Below are 22,428 nucleotides of genomic sequence, written 5' to 3'. Positions count from 1 at the left end.
GAGCTCGTCGGGACTTTGGCGAATCCGGATTATCGGTTTTTCCGGATTATAGATAATCAATTTAAACTGGTAAGATGGCATGCAGAAATTATAAAATTAAAAATATGAAACCATAATTTATGAAATAAAGAGCAATTATGATCTAAAGGGTATCAAAATTTACAAAAAAAGCTTAATATTTGTTTACTTTATTAAACATTTCTTTCAACGCGTGCATGCGTAAAGCATACATTACATATAGTCGAAATTAGAAAACTGCAACCAGAAAACTATTTGATGTGTATTTGTGATATTTATAATGACGGAGAATTTGATTTAAATCATATCAGAGACGGAGTACATCGAGATGAAATACTACATTTAGTAAGGAATTATAAAATGAATAAAATAAAAACATCTGCACTGAAGATGAGGATGATGCTGAAAAATCAACTTCCAGTTAATTGCGTGCCCCGACGTCCCCCCTTCCCCGCAGAGCAGCGTGAAATTGATAAACAGATTATCGGAATGGTTAGAGAAACAAAGGATATGCCTTTATCCATTTTTTTTGCAGCAATTCTACTTTTTGTTTGATGGGCATCGAAACATGCTTTTGCTTTGTAGATCCTTTGGCAGCTCTAGAATCGGAATTTTTTTTTGACATAATCGAAAGTTCAAGCTTACTTTTATAAAATTGCTCTAACAGTCTGCTAAAAATAATAAGCAGAATCCAAGTAGAAGATTAAGGAACATGCATGCGTGAAGGTATAATGCGAATGCGTAAACGCATAATGCATCTACACATGCGCTGAAAGTTTGTAGCTTTGAGGTCCGGATTATAGATCATTCAGGATTAAAGACTTTTGACTGTATTTGAAAGAACAGATTAATTTCCTGATTTCCCTTTTTCAAAGGACATTCTAAAATGGATTTAACAACTGAAAGATTCGATGTTAGATGTTTAGTCATATTTTGCCAAATACTTTTTGGCATTTGAAAGAGACTTGCTTTAGAAGACAGTGTTGTGAAATTTGTAAAAAGATAGCATTATCATTAAGTGTCTGAAATTGGAACTATAATACTACTAGATTAGAACCATCAATTACTTTCAGTTCTGTTGCAAAAAGTCAGCTACGGAATGTCACCAAATCACGTGTAAAGCTTTAGGTACTAATTTTGCATCATATGACACTGTGAAGGTTTGGTACCGAAAGTTCAAAAACAAGGACTACGACATTTAAGAAGCAGAGTGCTAAGGCCAGCTTACACATGTTGATGAGTGTCGCCTGTGAGAACTTGTGGAAGATCAGTATGCAACCACTCGAGAGCTTGCTAAGGAGTTAGATGTTAGCGCCATGTCCATTAGTTGTGTTATGCATCGCATAAACTTCCTGTACAAGTTCAATCACTGGGTGCCGCATGAGCTGACTCAAGCAGAAAAGGACAGACGTGTTCAGTCTTGCACTAATCTGCTTGAATATCAACATAAGGATAAAATTCTGGATCGGATAGTCACTTGTGATGAAAAATGGATTTACTTCAACAAATCAGGCTGAAAAGGGGGTTGGTCTGCACCCAGTGATCCAGTTGGCAGTGCAGCAAAGTGCAATTTCACTAACAAAAAGATCATGCTTCGTATCTGCTAGAATTTCCATAGTATTATTCAAAAAGAGTATCTGGAAAATGGTAAAACCCTCAACAGTACGGCGTACAGTGAGATGCTAGTCCGTGCTGACGCTGTTATCAAGGAAAAATGTCGAACTGAGTTCCAGTACAAAAAGGTAATGTTCCATGAAGATAATGCAAGACCACATGTGTCTGCATTCACCTGCTGGACTCTTATGAACTTGAATGGGATCTTTAACCACATCCACCATATAGTCCTGACATCGCACCTTCGGACTTCTACCTTTTTGACGTCCGAAATGAGGTTAATCCGTTTTTGGACACAGAGCCACCAAGTTTCTGAGCTGAAAGGATTTGAAAAACTACCAAAACTTTGGCAGAAAATCATAGATACAGGTGGTGATCACTACCCGCGTTAAAGATACTGCTTTGATCTTTTTTAAAACTTATTTTGGTAGAAAACTTTCATTACAACCAGATACTATTTTCAACATCAACTTACTTTCTAGAACATAGTACATTTTCATAATCGAAATTGCCAGAATGCAATTTTATGAACCAAGTTTGGCACTGGTATTCTGTCAATCCATCTTCTCCTCACACGTCTCAAAATTTGTTACCTTGCTTGAACAATTTTTACATTTTTAGTAATAAAGCAAAATATGACAAAACTGCTGCTTTTAATTTTCCATATTTAATGAACCCTTCCCCCCCCAATAAAAAGAATTTAACATTTTTAAGCTTTGAAGTAGCAGCTGTCAAAATTTATAATGAAAATATGGTTGAAATGAAGATGGCTGGTTAAGGGTAATTAATCTCTCGGATGATAGAAAAACAAAATACGTAGGTTGTTCGGAAAGTAAGGTTTGATTTGTTATAAATCATCACAGATTTCTTCAAAAAACTTTCTTGATTTAATTCATTTAATGTTTCTCTATTTTTCTACAGACTTTTGAATTCCTAAGTCATGGACGTCTACTGTCTGCGAGGATAACCAATCTTCAACTGCTTCTTTCATCTCATCATCTGCAGCAAAGCTGTTGAAAAATATTGCAAACGATTTTTGTATCGCCGTTAGAGGGTGTTTATCTTCTTAGAAAAGAATGTTAGTTTTGTTTACAATGCAGAAGTGTAAAAGAACCACTGATGAATTGCGGGTTTGAATAAAAATTATTATTGTTATTATTATTGTTTGTTTGAATAAATTATTATTATTGTTTGTTTGTAAAAATTATTATTATTATTGTTTGTTTGAATAAAAAATTATTTGTAAACTGTTGAAGTACTGGCTTTTATATTAGCATTATAAGTATGATCAACTTTCTCTCATGAAGTAAATTATATATATATATATATGTGTATTTATATTGGACATCAGACCGGGAATATTTAATACTGAAAGTTTTATATACTGTTTGTGATTTGAATATAGTGTTATCAGCCTATTTTCCAATGACTAAAGAATATGGTAATGTAAAAGTCTTGCTACCTTTGGAATAAAATAGTAAGATTAATAATCTGCGAGATAATTCAAGATAAGATTTAACATTCCTTTTTTGTTAAGAAATGAATCAACTGAGGTTTATCACTGTGTAATTGCAGTCAAAAGTGAGTAACCTTAAGGACTAGTTAGCGAATAATCGCTTAAGTTTGTGTAACAAGAAACAACAAGATGGAAGGGTAACTAACCCTTCATTATTCCAGTAAGATTTAACAAAACTCCATCATGGAGTGCACAATAAAAGCCGACACTTGGGTTTGAATTTAAGAGACTAAAAAATAAGCTAAAACTAAGATTAACTAAAGAGATATAGCCAAAGCTATCAAGGTTCTAATTGAGTTGGCCCCTTTACTTTATTTGACTACGAAGCTTATCAAGGGCCTAAGTATGGCCGAACATAATGACAGCTTTGAGAGAGAGTAGCCAAAAGGCAGACGCCTGCAAATCAGAAACTCTGATTCTCTCTAACAGGGTTCATAGCCACATTTTAGTTAAAAAAAATAAGCACCTATAAGCACTTTTCAAACACATTTTAAGGAAAAAATAAGCACCTGTCTAATTACATTATACACAACTGCATAAACTTAAAAGAAAAATTAGACTTGTAATTTAAAATATGAGCAATGCAATATTTATTAAGAGAATGAGCATTACCTCAACAATGGAAAACAATTTACTTTTTTTTTTTTTTGTAATTTTAAATGACAGTTCAATTTACAGAATTAGTTTACAATGAGAGGAAAAGAAACTATGCAGAACTAAACTATATTACAAGATTTAATGATGATATTTCAGTTGAAAATATAGAAAATAAATAATAATAAGCCATATTAATTGTATTCGTTTGGCACCTAATAATAAATACAATTTATTTTTCCACTCATATTAATATTTAAATAATTTAACTTAAATGAAAATTCTGAACATTTTCTAAATTTTCATTGCATAACAGTTTTCCCTTAACATATATTCCAAGCAAAGTAATTTAAGTAAAAAACAGGCACATTTCTGAAATCAAAAGACGAGAAATTGCTTCATTCAGTCATCCTTTAACAGTAAAGGCTTAACTAACCCGCATACTCAGAAACTTCTGAATATTCTGTATAGTAACTGGAAAAAGAGGAGTGGGGGAGATTGTAGCCGTTCTTTAGATTTAAATTTAGGCTAAATAAATGATTTTGACGTTTCGATATGTGCATCATATAAAAATAGACCAACGGAACTGAGAAATATTCTGCTTAGAAAGTACAGTAAAACTCATTTAAGTGTTCATAAACAAATCTCAGACTGAACATCAAAATTAATTATCTCTGCAAAATACCGCAAACGTTATTGCGCAATACGTGCGTCATAATTCTTCCATATGTGATATTACGCAATCGGAATCAACACCTGCCGGTATTTGGAGAATAAAGAACTAAATAAAGGAAAAGAAAAAGACTTTAATTTTCAACAGACTGTATTAAATTTCCGGAATAGAATCAATCTTTGCTTGGGTTGGGTAGACCGCAAAAACTAGTCCTATTCAATCCAGATTGGACAGTGACAAAAAAAAAAAAAAGTCCACTGCTTCAATATCAGAGATTTTGTGGAGAAACTCCCAACCTCCGTACTATATAATGTATTAGCAAAGAAAATGAAATTATTTTGACTATTCGATTACTTTCCTTTTATTTAAGCCATTCCGAATATTATTCCTTAGAAAGCTAATCTGTGTAAAAACACACCCATTTTTGGAAATTTATCTATACTTCAGCAGTTACTGCAACTATATTATTATAAATATTCATACATATGCTCATAATATAAGCATAACGATCATAATAAACACGAATATGAACTGACCACACGGAACGAGAATGCAAATTATTAAAATCTTGAAGAAATTCAAACGTGTGTAGTATTTGGGTGGGAGGAAAAGAATACTGAATGTACCGGAATTTTCTACTGTTTTCGCAATTCTTTGGCCAATAGAACGACGTGCACCTGTCTGTACTCTCGCTCGCACCATAGGCTACGTTAATACAGAGGAAGGGGGGAATAGCAATTTCCGGGAGTATGATTCACCATCTGACGTTGCATATAAGGAAGAAAAGTTGTTTATTTAGTTTCGGCTTTGGTACGGGAAAAAATGCGCGTTCATTAAAAACAAAGGATTAAAAAAAAAAAGCACTAAAAGCGAAAAATAAGCACTAAAAACAAAAAAATACGGGCTTTAAAGAAAAAGTAAGCACCTATAAGGGCCTTTATATTTTATTTTCAAATATAAGGACTTGTAAGGACCGCTACGAACCCTGTCTAATTCAGCAAGTAGAACTTTGCGGTTTAAATACCACTCCTCCTCATTAAGAATTTAGAGTGATTCCAAAACTACGTTCTGGCCAGAAGTAGTAAGTTGAAGTTAAGAATTTGACAGGAAAGGAACTTTAACTTAAAACTTAACTGTTAATAAAATTAACATAATCCTTACAAACTGAATTGCAAATCACTTCCATTTTGACTGAACTACTTTTTACATTGCAAATTACTTCTAACTCCCCTTCTTTATGTAATTAAAATCAGAAGAGAAATTTAGTTAAATGAAGATATCAAGTTAATTTGAAAGAATTGTTAGAATTTCGGATTAATTTCTAAAATCGAAACTAAAATTTTAGAAAATGAAACAGGAGAAGAGGAGTTAGGAGAAATTTCAAAACAGATAAATTTGAAATTTAAACAGTTAAAAGAAATACGAGGGCTATCCAGAAAGTAGATTACGTTTTGGAATAAAAAAATAAACAAAGTATAGGAAACAAATTTTATTATATACAGATGAAAGCCACACTCAAATACTACTTTTCTACATAGTCACCATACAAATTAAGGCATTTATCGTAGCAATGTACGAGCTTGGAAATTCCTTCGTCGAAAAATTCGGCCGCCTGCGCCTTCAACCACTTCGTTACCTCTTCTTGCAGCTGTGCGTCGTCATCAAAACGCTGCATAGCCAGCCACTTCTTCATTGCTGGGAATAGGTGGAAGTCGCTCGGTGCCAGGTCGGGACTGTACGGCGGATGAGGAAACAACTCCCACTTAAAAGATTCAAGAACTTTACGAGTGACATTTGCCGTGTGGGGCCGGGCGTTGTCGTGAATCAACAAGATCTTAGAGCTCAACATTCCTCTGCGCTTGTTTTGAATTGCTCTTCTGAGTTTTTGGAGAGTTTGGCAATACCTTTGAGAGTTTATTGTAGTGCCTCTTTCCAGGAAGTCCACCAAAATTACACCTTTTCTGTCCCAAAAAACAGTCGCCATCATCTTCCTTGCCGACATTGTTTGCATGCATTTCTTGGGTTTTTGGGGAGAACTTGTGTGCCCCCACTGCATTGATTGCAATTTCGTTTCACAGTTCACATGTTTCACCCATGTTTCGTCACCAGTAACGATGCGATCGAGTAAAGAGTCACCATCCTTATGGTAAGCGTCCAAAAAGTTCAACGCTGCAGCCATTCGCTGATTTTTGTGGTCCTCTGTCAAGATTTTTGGAATCCATCTTGCACAAAACTTGTGGTAACCAAGCTTTTCGCTGATGATTTCGTGCAACAAACTTCGCGAAATTTGTGGAAAACTCAAAGAAAGTTCCGTTATTGTGAAATTTCGATTTTCACGGACTTTAGCATCGACTTTTTCGAGAAGTTCGGCGGTCACTATGCTGGGTCTCCCACTTCGATCTTCGTCATGAACATTGGTTCGGCCATTTTGAAATCTTATGACCCACTGACGCACTCCACCTTCAGTGATAATGTTGTCCCCATACACTTCACGAAGCTGCCGATAGATTTCTATCGGTTTACAGTTTTTTGCAGTCAGAAACCTTATTACTGAGCGCACCTCGCAGCTCGCGGGATTTTCAATTAACGCAGACATTTCAAACCGTCACAGTATCTGAACGGAGCACAGCACGAACCTCTCACTAGCACGGCTAGATGCAGACTGAGCTGCGCAACGCTCTGACCCCAAGATGGCTGCGCTAGCCCCTCCCCTAGCGGACACAGACGGAAACGTAATCTACTTCCTGGATGGCCCTCGTAGATTCTGAAAGTCAAATTTCCCATGTTAACGAAATCGAAAGCTAAATTATTGTGATGAGAATCATTAAAAAGTGATAAACATGTAATTTGAAAGCTGCTATTACTAAATGCAAATCCTGTACACAAAGGACATTACAACAACCTATTAGCTTGTTAAAATTAGAAAAACAATTCGTTAAATTACCATCATTAACAATAAGAAGATTCGATGGTGATCATGCTGATTGGCAAAGGTTTTGGGATCAGTTTGAATCTCTGATACACAGAAATGAAGATTTATCTATTGTAGTGAAATTTACTTACTTACACTCATATTTAACTGGAGTAGACACAAATGCAATTAAAGGAATTATGCTGACAAATAAAAACTATGAAGCAGCGATAGAAACCTTAAAGGATAGATTCGAACAAAAAACTTTGGTCGTTAATTCTCATTTGAATAAATTGCTGAATCTAACACCTGTTAGGAAATCAGACGTCTCTCTGCTTAGAGAATTGTTAGATACTTGCCAAACAGAAGTTCGCAATTTAGAAGGACGGGATAAATTCAGAAATTTATGGTTCGCTATTATGCCCCATATTGATTAAATTAATACCGCACAATACTGTTCTACAGATCACTAAAAAATGCAAACTAGACAAAGATTGGAAGGTCTCAAAAATAATTAAAATTCTAAGCACTTGTGCGTCAAAAACGTTATTTTTGACAATATTCAAATAAATACGAAACAAAATTTCAAACATCATTAGAAATAACTAATGATCTGAATGCAAAGCTTCAAACTAAAACACTTTTGTGAAAAGAATTCATAAAAGTACATTGCCAGCAATAGCATTCAATATGACTCAGTTTACACACATTTTCTGTTCTACACCACATGATTTATTTAAATGTAAAATGTCACCACAGAATAAATAAGAAATTTTAAAGAGCACTAAACATTGTTTCAAATATATCACATTAGTAAAAACTGCCATTCTAATAAACTTTGTTGTTTTAAGTGCTAAAGCAAAAGTCATCATAGTTCTGTAGTGGCCCAGTTATTGCATGAGAAATAATAATTTTTTATTTCATATATTTGTTCATGTGTTTAATTATTTTATAAAATTAACTTTAATATTTTGTTAATATTCATGTTTATATTTCTTTTATGCTGAATGGCAATAAGTAGTTCATATTTATATTTAAATTTCTTTATGCTGAATGGCAACTAGTTCTAGTTCTGATTCATGATTGCTAGGTTTTGGTTTCAAAACGTTGTTCGTAGCGTCGCATTTCGATAGCTGGAAAATAAAATGCAATAACTTAGCTATTTGTTTATAATTCATGCTGTTCCTAGTCATAAATTAATTTTAAACATTAGTAGCCAAGGCTACATCGTGGTGACTCTGATTAATTTTCGAAATGTCAACAAATGACTCTTCTGAAACTGCTATGAAAGATATGATGCAGTCTCCCGAGCTTCATAAGGTGAGTGTAAAAATACCTCCTTTTTGGACTGATAAACCGGAAATATGGTTTTTTCAAGTTGAAGCTCAGTTCAAAATTAGTAATATCGTTTCAGAAGAAACGAAATTTAATTATTTAGTTTCACAGCTTGAACCTAAGTTCGACGAAAATATTTGGGACATTGTAACGAATGATAGTGCCACAAAATATTCGGATGCTAAAATTAGGTTATTACATTTATTCAAAGAAAGTGAAAATGTACGGATTAAATGTTTGATTACTGGTATCGAACTTGGAGACATGAAACCAAGCTAACTTTTGCAGAAGTTGAGATCAGTTGCTACTACAGATGTGTCGGAAAATCTAATCAAAACTTTATGGCTGGAGAAGCTACCTGACTCAATAAAAAATATATTATTAGTTAGTGATGAAGATGTAACCAAGTTAGCGTCTATGGCAGATAAAATTAGTGATATGAATCGGAAACCAGAAGTATTTAGTGCTAATGCTCCCTCCGTTCCTGCAAATGATTTTTTGCAAAGAATTACCTTTCTTGAACAAAAAATTGATCAAATAACCATTCGCTCAAGACGCAGGGACTCGGATTTACGTAATTCACGTTCACGATCTCGAAGTCGATCTCGTAAACGATATGACCCTACTGGCAAATTTTGTTTCTATCACTTTCGTTTTGGAGCAAAATGCATTCCAGAGAAATGCAAGCCTCCATGTGCTTGGGTAAAAAACGATTCCAAAAACCAGGAAAACTCAAATCTGCAGTAGGTTCAGCGGCAAATGCTGCTGCAGAAAATATGAAGGATTGTCGCAAATTTCGTTTATTCGTTCGTGACAGAAGATCAAATTTGCACTTTCTTATTGATAGCGGAGCTGACGTAAGCATAATTCCTGCTACTTTACAGAATAAATATAAAACTGAATACAAACTGTATGCAGCTAATGGCACAGATATTTCCACTTATGGCATAAAAACGCTAACTCTTGATTTGGGATTACGGCGTGATTTTCAGTTTCCATTCATAATTGCTGATGTCACAAAAGGTATTTTAGGAGCTGACTTTCTTCACAAATATAAATTGCTTATCGATATAAATAAGAAAAAATTAATTGATGACGTAACACATCTTTGTGTCCAGTGTGATGTCGCTGCTATTTCCAGTGATTACTCAGTAACCACATTAAATAAATCCATAAAAATTTTCGATTTACTGTCGAAATATCCTGAAATTTCTAAACCTAACCTTTTACCTACACAAATTAAACATGGTGTTACACATTTATTATGACTGATGGTCAACCCGTTTATTCAAAGGCACGACAGCTCGATCCAAAACACTTAGCTATAGCTAAAGAGGAATTTAAATTTATGCTTGACAATGGAATAACTCATCCATAAAACTCGCAGTGGTCAAGCCCCTTGCACCTTGTTACGAAAAAGGATGGTTCATATCGTCCTTGCGGAGACTACCGACGATTGATTGCGCAGACGATACCTGATCGATACCCAATTCCTCGCATTGAAGATTTTCATCATATTTTAAGAGGTACAAATATTTTTTCTAAAATTAATTTATTCAAAGCTTATTTTCAAATTCCCATTGCAGAAGAAGACAAATGTAAAACGGCTATCATCACTCCTTTCGGTTTATACGAATTTAATGTAATGAGTTTCGGTTTAAAAAATGCTCCTGCAACGTTCCAAAGGTTTATTCATGAAGTCTTTAGAGGATTAGAATTCGTTTTTCCCTATTTAGACGATATACTCATTGCATCCAGTACCCATGAAGAACACGAAAATCACCTTAAATTAGTTTTCGAAAGATTACATACATTTGGGTTAAGAATTAATCAAGTTTTTAGGCTACCTAATTACACCAAGGGTTCCCGTCCTTTGCCAGAAAGAGTTCAAGCTATTACTAACTACAAACGACCAGAAACAATTCATGAACTTAGAACTTTTCTTGGAATACTTAAGTTTTATCGTCGTTATATAAAGGATGCAGCGAAGAATCAAGCATTGTTACATGCGTATCTCAAGGGAGCTAAAAAGATGGACAAACGTAAAATCGAATGGACTGAAGAAGCTGAAAAACAGTTTGAAACGTGCAAGAATGACCTGGTGAACACGGCACTGTTGTCTTTTCCCAATTCTGAACTACCTCTGGCGTTATTTACAGATGCTTCAGATACGGTGATTGGCTCAGTGTTGCAACAATATGAAAACTCCTCGTGGAAGCCAATAGCATTTTTTTCTAAAAAATTAAGTGATACTCAGCAAAAATATAGCACCTATGATAGAGAACTATTAAGCATATATCTTTCAGTTAGACACTTTAAGCATTATCTAGAAGGAAGAGTATTTACAATTTGTACAGATCACAAGCCCTTAATATTCGCCTTTCGTCAAAAACTTGACAAAGCAGCACCTAGACAGGCTCGCCAACTCCAATACATCTCCCAGTTTTCGACTGATATCAAATATGTAAAAGGTGAGAATAATATTGTGGCGGATACATTATCTAGAGTTAATGAAATTTCATCGATAGATTATGATAAAATAGCTGATGAACAAACTCAAGATGAAGAACTGAAGAGTTTGCAAACCACTACTTCCTTGAATTTTAAGCAATGTTCTCTACCTTCGGGGAAATATTTGTGGTGTGATACATCAACTAAACATATTCGGCCGTATATTCCTCAGGCTTTCAGAAAACACGTCTTTCAACGAATTCATGGTTTATCACATCCAGGAATAAAATCGACTATGAAATTAATGACATCAAAATTCATTTGGCCTAACATAAAAAAAGATGTCCAGTTGTGGACAAGAACCTGCATTCCTTGCCAAAAAGCTAAAATCAGTCGGCATACCAAAACAAAATTAGGTGAGTTTGAAGTACCACCAGGAAGATTTTCTGTCATCCATATCGATCTCAAAGGACCACTTCCACCATCTAAAGGGAATATTTATTGTCTTACTTGCATAGATAGATTTTCGAATTGGATGGAAGCAATTCCTTTAGAAAATATTTCCGCTGAGAACGTCGCAAGAGCCTTTTATAGCAACTGGATTGCGCGTTTCGGAATGCCAAGTAAACTCATTAGTGATCGTGGATCCCAATTTAAAAGTGATACATTACGAGCTTTGTCCAAAATCTGTGGCATCAATTTACAACACACTACTGCCTACCACCCCTCGTGTAATGGCAAAGTTGAGCGCCTTCATCGAACATTAAAAACAGCATTAAAAGCCCACAACAACATATCTTGGACGGACACGTTACCAACAGTACTTTTGGGTTTGCGTACTGCTATTCAAGAAGATACCAATCATTCTATTGCGCAATAGAATAGTTTATGGCCAGAGTCTCAGACTTCCTGGAGAGTTTTTCAGCGAACCAAGTATCCAGACAGCATCGGAGACTTTTGCTAATAAACTCCAGAAACAGATGGAAGTTGTTGGACCGAGACTAATTCGTAAAAATTCATCTGAACAGATATTTGTACATAAAGACTTAAAAACTTGTTCTCATGTGTTTCAGCGAATAGATCGGGTAAAAAAACCTCTGGAACCTCCTTATGAAGGACCATTTCCTGTTATTGATCGCAAGGCAAATATTTTACTATTAGCATAAAAGGAAAACATGTTAATGTATCCCTGGATCGCTTGAAACCAGCATATATTTTAGCTGAGGAAAATTCTCAGTTGATACAACCTGACTACACTAATTTGCAGAGACCGGACTCAAAGTCGGATGTGAATCAAAAACATTCTCGCACAGGCAGAACTATACGTTTACCTGTTAGATTCAAGGACTGACTAAATTATTTTGATAGTCGTTAACACTGCAATACTAGTTACTACCTATTTCTCCATCTTCGTAACGTAACTTAGTTACTGGTGGGGGAGTAGTGTAGTGGCCCAGTTATTGCATGAGAAATAATTATTTTTTATTTCATATATTTGTTCATGTGTTTAATTATTTTATAAAATTAACTTTAATATTTTGTTAATATTCATGTTTATATTTCTTTTATGCTGAATGGCAATAAGTAGTTCATATTTATATTTAAATTTCTTTATGCTGAATGGCAACTAGTTCTAGTTCTGATTCATGATTGCTAGGTTTTGGTTTCAAAACGTTGTTCGTAGCGTCGCATTTCGATAGCTGGAAAATAAAATGCAATAACTTAGCTATTTGTTTATAATTCATGCTGTTCCTAGTCATAAATTAATTTTAAACATTAATAGCCAAGGCTACAGTTCCATTTGTCTGGGTAATAACCAGAATCATTATACTACAACAATTAATGAAATGAATAATACTGAGGGAAAATGTAAAAAATCATTGAATTTAAATTGTAATGCTAAAGATACTCAAGTGTTAAATAATTTTAATTCTGAAACTGTCAATTTATTTTTACAACGTAATGCAAGCATGTCGTGTTCCAAAAATGTTTATTTACAAACATGCACAGTTGTTACAAATTCAGAATTTAATTCTAAAGTGACTAGACTTCTACTCGATAATAAAAGTCAAAGACTTTTTTGCAGTGAACATTTAGCGAATACACTTAAGTTAGAACCTATCTGAACTATGATCAGTTTATTCCTTTGGAGTGCAACAAGTAACAGAAAAAATGTACCCAGCTGTAGAATTTGAAATCAAAGCTAGAAATAATACACAGTATTCAATTAAAATGGATATTCTTGTTATCTCAAACAGAACAAGAACCATAATTTCCTCTCCAGATAAAATAGTGTCAGAATTTATGGCTAGTCATAAATTACAGATCCCCGACTCATGCTGAGGAGCTAAATACTTGCATGTTGAAATCCTAATAGGATCCGATATATTTTGGAAATTCATCTTAGATGAAAAAATTGCAATAAATAAAGATTTAGGTGCAATAAAAACTGTCTTTTGATGGGTAATTACAGGTTCAGAATTTGGAAAACAGAAAGCTTGTTTACAAAATATTGCCATTATGAAGAATGTGATAATGAATGACTTAAGAGCGTTTTGGGAATTACACTCTATTGATTTTTCAGAAGAGAGTGTAGAACTGTCTGTTAAAGATAATTAATTGATCAATTTGAAAACTCTTTATCCTTTAATAAAGGTAGGAATCAAACTAAATTGCTTTGGAAATCTAAACCTGATTAATTAAATAATAATTATTTTATTGCAAAGAAGCATTTTGAGAGAGAAGACTGGACAAAAATGTAGAAATGCATAAAGAATAACAAAAATAATACATATTACACTGAATCAAAGGATCTTCTACCAACTGGAAACCTTTAGTCTCTAATATGGTTGAAGAAATTCAAACCTTTACTAATCCCGATAACTGGAAATATGATAGAGGTAAGGAAAATCTTGCAGATTTATAAACCTGAGGTCTAAGCATAAATTCTCTGAAGACTTGTTCACTTTAGTGGTTTGGTAAAGAATAGTTGCAAAACCACTGCATAAACTGGCCAGTTCAACAGAATTTTGACATGGGAAATGATGAGCAACTAGAATGCCATAGTAAATTATCCGTTTATGAAATTATTGTGAAAAGAGACAATCAACTAATAGATATAACAAAATTCAGTAATGTGTTGAAATTTCTCAAACTTGTGGCAGAGATTAAATGTTTCGTTGCTAAAGCAAGGAAACTGCCTGCTAATAGTGGCACATTAAATGCTTCTGAAATTCAAGACATTGAAATATTTTGTGTTCGTAAAGCTCAGATGGATTTCACACCCGAATTTAAGACTCTTTAATCTAACAAGTCAATTTCTCCAAGCTCTATTATGTTGAGCTTGGCACCATTTCTTGATGAAAACAAAATTATTTGATTTAAACAAAGATGAGAAGAAATTGAATATACAGTTGATGAAAAACATCCAGTTCTTTTTCTAAAAGATTCCAAATTTACTGATTTAATTATGAAGGGAAAACATAATAATATTCTACTTGCAGGAGTAGCAGTAAATTTAAGCCAAACTATGACAGAAATTTTGTATTCCCGAAGGCACCCAGTTGGTGAAGAAAGTCTTAGGAAAATGTCTAATATGTCAAAAATATGCAGTAAAACCAGCAAAACAAATGAGAACTCAGTTACCTAAAGACAGAATTGCAGAAACACCACCTTTCTACGTTACCGGTGTGCATTTTACAGATCCTGTTTAAATCAAGCCTAGAAATGACATTCAGAAATCCTACATTGTATTGTTTAAATGCGCTGTTACTCAAGCGTTTCATCTAAAACTCATTTCCAATATGTCTGCAAATAAATTCATTTTGGCTTTCAAACATTTCATCTCGAGAAGAGGAAACTGTTGCACCTTTTAATCAGGCAACGCAAAGACTTTCAAATATGCTGCTAAAGATTTACAGTATTTTTACAGCATAATTATAGGAGCAGACTTTCTAAATTTTCTAGCATCTGAAGGCTTGCCTAGAAAATCTACCATAGAGTTTTCTACGCATACCTTACGAAAAGCATTAAGGAAACATTAAAAAAGATATTAGGCAGAGCTCAACCAAATTTTGAAGAATTTATGACTGTACTGATGGAAGTCAAAAATATTGTGAATAGATAGATGTCCCTTGACCTACCTCTTCCTGCCTTTTCCTCTGAGATTTAGATCGAATAATTCAAGTTTTTAAAGGACATGATGGTTTACAATGATTTACATGAACCTGAACTGCTTTCACCAGCTGATTTTCTATTGATTGGACATAATGCATGCATGGTAAAAACTAAAAAGGGGAACCTTAAGAGACCTGTACAACTGATAAAACCCCTTGAACTATCAGACTGAAAAATTTACTAATTTCATAACATTTATTTTTATTATTATATTTCATGTTTACTAGCATTTAATTTTAGTTAATTAGTTTAGTTATTACTAATAATTTACTGCTTGTAATTCAATTTCATATTCATTTATAGAATATAGTTATGCTGTTAACTACTGTTACGTTTTGTTTTCCTGACATCAGTTGTTGCGTTTGTACGGGGTTCGTGTGGATTTGGAGTGAATAATGACGACACTTGATGAAGTATCCAAACGCACTTTATTGGCTAGTATTAATCAGGACAGCTCCAAAACACTTTTACAGTCATCGAAGATCTACTATAAACACGCTGGAACAACCAGCGACACAGCCTTCACACTGTCAGGCAATAACGGTGAAGACAGCTTCACTGCAAAGCACCACTCGAAACTCTCCACGCTACAACTTGCGATGCACTCGATGACACAAAGAGCACAGCTCCTGACTCTTCGGTTCAGTCGTTCCTGGAGCTTAACACACTCTCTCAACGATGCACTCACTGCGATACACTAAGAGACTTTTCGATGCACTCGACGACCCACTTGGAACTCACTGCTCGGCTGTCAACTCGATCGACTCCACACAGACTGCCTAACACGAGACTAACTATCTTGCACTCCAGACGATGCACTGACTCGCCCTCTCGATGAGGCACTCTCACTGACTGCGGACCAGCAGGGTTTATATAGCTTTTGGCTTGTGTTCGAGAACATTCTGGGCTAAACCAGTTAGAATTCATTCCAGAAGGTTCTCCATCCATCCATGGTATATCAGCAATTTTTTTGCCAAATGAGGCAGCCCCGTCCTCCCTTGCCATTTTATGGCAACCCTAAAACTGCTTTGTGAGGAAGCCATCTTACCACGCCTGTACATTTCGTAACACTAGAGTTTCCCCTTTGATGTTTATGTTTACATCAGGTAAATGTACTTACTTGATATGCAAGTTGCTTTCTTGCATCTGAATTTTTTTTTTCCCCATGCTAAAATGTGATAATTTTTGTAAAATTATCAGGTGAAAAATGTTGAAAAATATCGCAAACGATTTTTGTATCATCATTAGAGGGGGTTTATCTTCTTAGATAAGAATATTAAGTTTGTTTACAATGCAGAAGTCTAAAAGAACCACCAATGAATTCCAGGTTTGTTTAAATAAAAATGATTATTTTATAAATTGTTGAAGTATTGGCTTCTATATTAGTATTATAAGTATGCTCCACTCTTTCACCAGAATTAAATTAATATTTTTTTTATAGAAGCTTTTGCCACAGAGAAACACCTTTAGGTAGTGGAACAAGCGAAAAATCACTCGGCGCCAAGTTTGGACTGTATGCTGGGTGGTCAAGGTCTGTTCCTATGATGAGATTTTTAGTGTGAATGGCAGAATGGGGTCTGACATTGTCGTGCAGCAACAAAATTCCCGATGTCAGAGGATTCTGCATTGCTCGTCTACGCTTAATCAGAATAGACTAACAAGACTCCATGTCTATCCCCAAACAAGATTGCCATAAACATGCGTTTTGAGATTGTCTGGTTGGCCTTAACTTTGATTGGTAGTTCGTGTGATGCATTCCATTGACTAACGTTTAGATTCTGGGGTCATGTGAGAAACCCATGTCTTGTTCCCTGTGACAATCCTCTCTAAAAATTGACCCCTTCCATATGATATTGATCCAAAAAATCAAGAACACAAGTCACTCTTTTCATTTGCTGGCTTGGGAATCCAACATGTGCTCAATTTGTGAAATTGCAATTTTTTAGAGACAATTGCATGCCAAGTTGTTTTATCCACATTCGAAATTCCAATGCTAAAGCTAAAATTGTGAATTGCCAGTCTTGATGAATCTTTTTCTCTACGGAACTGATGAAATTATCTGTGATCAGTGATGTTTGGCCTGATAGTGGTTCATCATGGACATTTTCCCATCTGTCCATACATACATACATTATGAGTTAACATAGAACATATATTATGAATAAATGAAAGAATTTCTTTATGATCACAGGAACTGAACTCCAAATAACCAGATTAATTGTGGCTACAGCTCATTTACACATCAAAAGAATCTAGCTGATTGTGGTAGGTTTTTACTTCAGTCTAGATATGTACTTAAGAATGACATAATTTTATTTTACTTCATTCATTTTTGTTTATGATATTTTATTACAACACAAAATTTCACAGAAAATAAAGTAATTAAAGATGCCTATATACAATATATTAAAAGCTTTGCCAACATTATATGCTATATATCTGCCAAATATTGTAATCAACCAACTTGAACATAACATCTAAATCAGTTTAATAACTTCTCATAATATATTATATTTTTTTCATATTAACTGACAAAAAATCAAGACCTCATAAATAAACTAAAAAGTAAATATCATTTGCTAGAAAGAAAAACAAGTGATCTAGTAGATAACTGGAGTTCCATCATACATTAAAATAACAAACACATATATGAAAGCCTAAAATGCAAACAATTTACATGTAAATGAAACTTCAATTTATTTTACATCAACAAATATTATACACACTAAATAAATATAAAAAAGATTGAAAATTTCAAAATATGTGAAATTAAAAAATTCCCATCGGGAATTCTAATTTATGATTGTTTAAAACAATTATACAGTAAACCCTTGCTGAGTATACATTTGCGAAACACAATTTCACATATACATGTTATCTGAATTATTTCCATTTAATTTGCCCAATGCTAGAGTTTCATTCATTTGCCCACCAGCGGCCGAGCGGTAAAGTCGCTGAACACTGGTAGTTCGGTCCGAGGTTCGAATCCCAGGAACGGGCTGGCTGCATGGGTGTTTTCGTGGTTTTCCCCATGTGTAACGTGTTTACGAGCCAGTTTCCCTTAGAAAGTCTTCCACGAAGGCATCCCTCCTCTTAGGCAGATAGCCCTAGTGTGCTTTGCCATAATTAAATACACCACACCACCATCTTCATTCATTCACCAATATTGAATGTTTGATGGCATTAGATCTGACCAGAAGCTGTTAACAACTTTACAGGATTTCCATAAATTGAAAGTGATGCCTAAAAATTGTGTAAAATGCAAAAACAATTGGCGATGAAGGGTTTTTCATATACATAAGAAACAGACGGAAGGAAGAGTCAAAGAAATAATCAAGAAATGAATGAGGAATGAAGAACTTGATGATCTTAGAAACCAACTGACAGTGAAAGAAATGATAATAAGGATGAAAGAGCACCTTTATCCTCCAAGATACTAGGTTATATCGATGCTGAAACATGAAAAATGTTCAATGCCAATTGCCGGGATTTGAATGCCGGACCTCCTGAATAGTCATCGAGTGTGCTTCCACTTACACCATGACAGCATGTGGAAAGGAGGAAGAAAATACCTTCTACACTGACCATTTTAAAGGGTAATTCGGGATGAAAGAATTCAATCGCCAAATCCTGGTGGTGATCAATTATTGTCTGCTAACTTTTAGTTTGAGTGCAGAATCATAGGGAATTTTTGAAGACAGGAAACTGAAGAAATCTGCAACATCCTTGCCAGGACTTGAACTCTGGACTTCTCGAATACAAGTCAAGTGTACTTCCAATTACACCATGAAGACATGCAGAAAGGAGGGAAAAAATACCTTATAAAATGAATGGCTAAAAAATGCAGAAACTGTCTCATTTTACAATGGAAACTGACCCAAATGAAGATAGATGATGTTACTTAAAGAAAGGCAATAAAGAATTTTGTTCATCTAAATGCAAAACTTTTAAAGAGTTATGTCAGTCATTGTCCCACGCACAAATCACCAGCTCTTTTAAAAAATAATTCTATTATATACTTATTAGGAAAAATAAAAATCCTTTCAATTAACTTTTGTTCCATTTTTGCCTTTTAATGACAGCAATATTTAGGTTTATTTAAATTATGCATACTTTTTTTAATCTGAATTACATCTAACACATTTTTTCCCATTTAACTTTGCAGAACACTATTTTGCTGCAGATGCAATATATTAATGACACAACCCCCATGTTTAACAAGAGCTTACTGTATAAAAACAAACAGAACTGAATACTATGTTCATAATTTTATTAAAACAACACTGACTACTGAACTTATTATGTGATACCAATCACTGAAAAATATGCAAAACTTACCAGCAATGGAAACAAAAATGCAGCAGATTTAAATAGTTTGCAACAAAATAAAAGGCCAAAAAATAGAAGTTGCACTAATGTATAATACTTGACTTGACGGATTGGGACATGTCGCAGATAACTATAGTCAGGCTGGTATTTTTCAGGCATGAACATCAGAAGAATTCGATCAAAGAACTAAAATGAGACAAGACATAACATTCAGCAATATATATATATATATATAAATTTAAACATTTGATACAATTCAAAGTTCAAAATCTAAATGCCCAATATCTAGAATGATCTAACATCTGAGCCTTTAGATAAGGAGTCGGTAATCTGTGGTGTGCCAAACCAATCTACTAGCATGATTGAGGGTGCCACACAGTAAGAAATATTTGAAAGAATTCGATTCCCGCAGCAGTGTATGCAGAGTTAGGGAATAGAGGTCAAAAATACAGATTTAGAGTTTTATTATATATTATGCATCATTTAAAGGTATTTATTAACGTAAAATATGCTATTCCATGAATAAAAATAACAAGTTTAACTTATACATACATTATCTATTATGTATCTTTTAAGCATATTTATTAAAATAAAAAATAAACAACATACAATTACATCATAATAACAAAATAAGGCATTATTCACTTCAGTATTTCCATCAAGAGCAAAGCTAAATGCAACAGTTTCTTGTAATCTAGAATTTTGTTTTGTTGTTACATTTTCTGCTATTTCAGTTATTCGTCTTTCACACAAAAATTCACATAGAAGCCGATATTTCTTGAATTCGGCATATCGTTGTTTGCAGACTTGGTAAATCATTGAACAATATTTCAACATCTTTTAAAAATGTGTCCTTTAATATATTCACCATCTGGGAAAAGTTTTGACTTTGGCTAGTACATAATGCACAATTATGAAACTATATTTGCCGCTTTAGTTTTGGTTCCAATTGTCCGACAAAAAATTTAACTTGTTCCTTATATCCAGAAACAGCTCTATTTATAACTTCAAATTTCTTATCAGAATTCTGAAATGTGAATTGGTGTTTAGTTTGAAAATGTCTCTGTATACTTAATGTGCAACATATGATGCTTTGCGACATAACACACATATAACACGATTCTTTATATTTACGAATATATATTCATTTGCCCAAGAGTCTTGAAAACCGGGAACATTAGGCTTTCTTTTTTTTTTTTTTTAGAGCACATTTAATTAAATATGTTGGTATGAATTGTCACAATTATTAAACAAACTAAATACTAGTTTTCACAATAAAACTAAGAATATATTATAAATGTAATAGTAACCATGATGATGCACGATGTGCATTGATTAAAATCATATTTGAGCATCAGTGTGACGAACCGAATGAAAGACTAGAAAATGCATGAGGAGTGAAGTGGGTCAGTGCAGGAGAAGAGATACGCCATTATATTTTCTTGTATATGATAACTTTTAGAATGATGTAGACAGGCCTGCGCCAAGCCTAATTGACGCCGTCATGCAAATGTATAGCGAGCGCCTTTATGTTGTTGCCAATCTAGAGAAACTAAGCTTTGCAACAACAAAGTAATGCCTTCTTTTATTATTGTAAATTAAATTATGCTTAATTCACTCTGGAATTATGATTTAAATTATTAAATTATCTCATATATTGACTCAGCATAGCGTCCACATCAAATTAAGTCAGTTTCTATACTTTCAGAGTCTTTTCGCCGAGTGATATCAAAAGTAAACTTTCAGTTTTGTGCACCAAAAAATCTGTCTTCTTGCCCGCTGGCTGTATTGCTTGTTTTTGCATAGAAACTGTAATTCTAATTGTAAAAATTGTTTTTTAAATTTTTTTAAACTGTATTTGGTGTTTTAGGTTTTTCTACATCTTTAAATTTTTAATGAAGATATTTTGAGGTTTTATGCATTTTTGCCTTGCCACGAAGTGAGAACTGAATTAATCAAATGAGAAATATATCTCTAACGAAATTCGAGGAAATAAGTGTTTCGTAACAGCAGCAAATACTGTCGACAGTCTGTCTCGGACAGAGGAGAATGTTTACGAGTAGGACATGTGCATCAGGTAAGCAATGCTGAATCGTCTGTGAAAAACTGTTTAATTTTTATTTGTTTAATTTCTTTTATACATCATTTTAGATTAATTATAGTATTTGAATAAAACATGTGGCAACAATCACATATTTTTTTTTTTTTTTTTTTTTTTTTGCATTCTGAGTTATAAATGAATAAGATGTAATGCTGTTAAGTGAATCTAGAGTCAGAGTATCACTATGGTAAATAAATATAGTGAATTTTAAGAAGTGCATTTATTCTATCGTGGTTTATGGGCTATTGATGAAGTACATTTAATTCAATTCAATAAGTTTAAATGAAATGCAGGGAAAAATTGTGTACAATTTAATATTCCATAAAAGGAAGTCATGTGGTGTACACATCATATTTTTTTAAGAAGGACGACTAAACCTAAATTATTTATTTAGATATTTTCTGCTAAGATAATAAATTCTACAATAGCAGACAGTAAATTTGATGCATTTGAAAGTTCCATGCCATCGCTGAGTTGCAAGAATGTCTCTCCTTTACATATGCATAATATTTATACTTTAGTTGCATGAATGATAGTGATATACAGTCAAATACGAAAAATCCGCCAACCTGAAATCCGCGCTGCCTCTCAAAATATAAACATTCAGTTTGTAGGTTCCGGAAACCGCAACATTGAGTACGAAATATCGAAGAAAAAATCCTTACCGAATAATGACGTCATAATTACAGAATAATAATGAGTCATAACGG

General features: G+C 33.8%; 1 protein-coding gene across 3 annotated transcripts in view; it reads right to left on the bottom strand.

The window, feature by feature from the left end:
* Positions 1-22,428, bottom strand: part of LOC118192557 (sodium-driven chloride bicarbonate exchanger-like) — a 263,168-nt gene that overhangs the window by 37,560 nt on the left and 203,180 nt on the right. For all 3 annotated transcript variants that reach the window (XM_085810939.1, XM_085810936.1, XM_085810937.1), the window contains one exon: positions 19,627-19,803. In XM_085810939.1, the coding sequence (XP_085667065.1) occupies positions 19,627-19,803 (177 nt within the window). The remainder of the gene's footprint in view (positions 1-19,626; positions 19,804-22,428) is intronic.

Source organism: Stegodyphus dumicola, chromosome 2 (genome assembly GCF_044657685.1).
Source record: "Stegodyphus dumicola isolate Sdum_Otavi_A_Nest chromosome 2, ASM4465768v1".
Taxonomy (NCBI): Eukaryota; Metazoa; Arthropoda; class Arachnida; order Araneae; family Eresidae; genus Stegodyphus; species Stegodyphus dumicola.
This window is presented reverse-complemented; position numbering and strand designations above follow the sequence as displayed.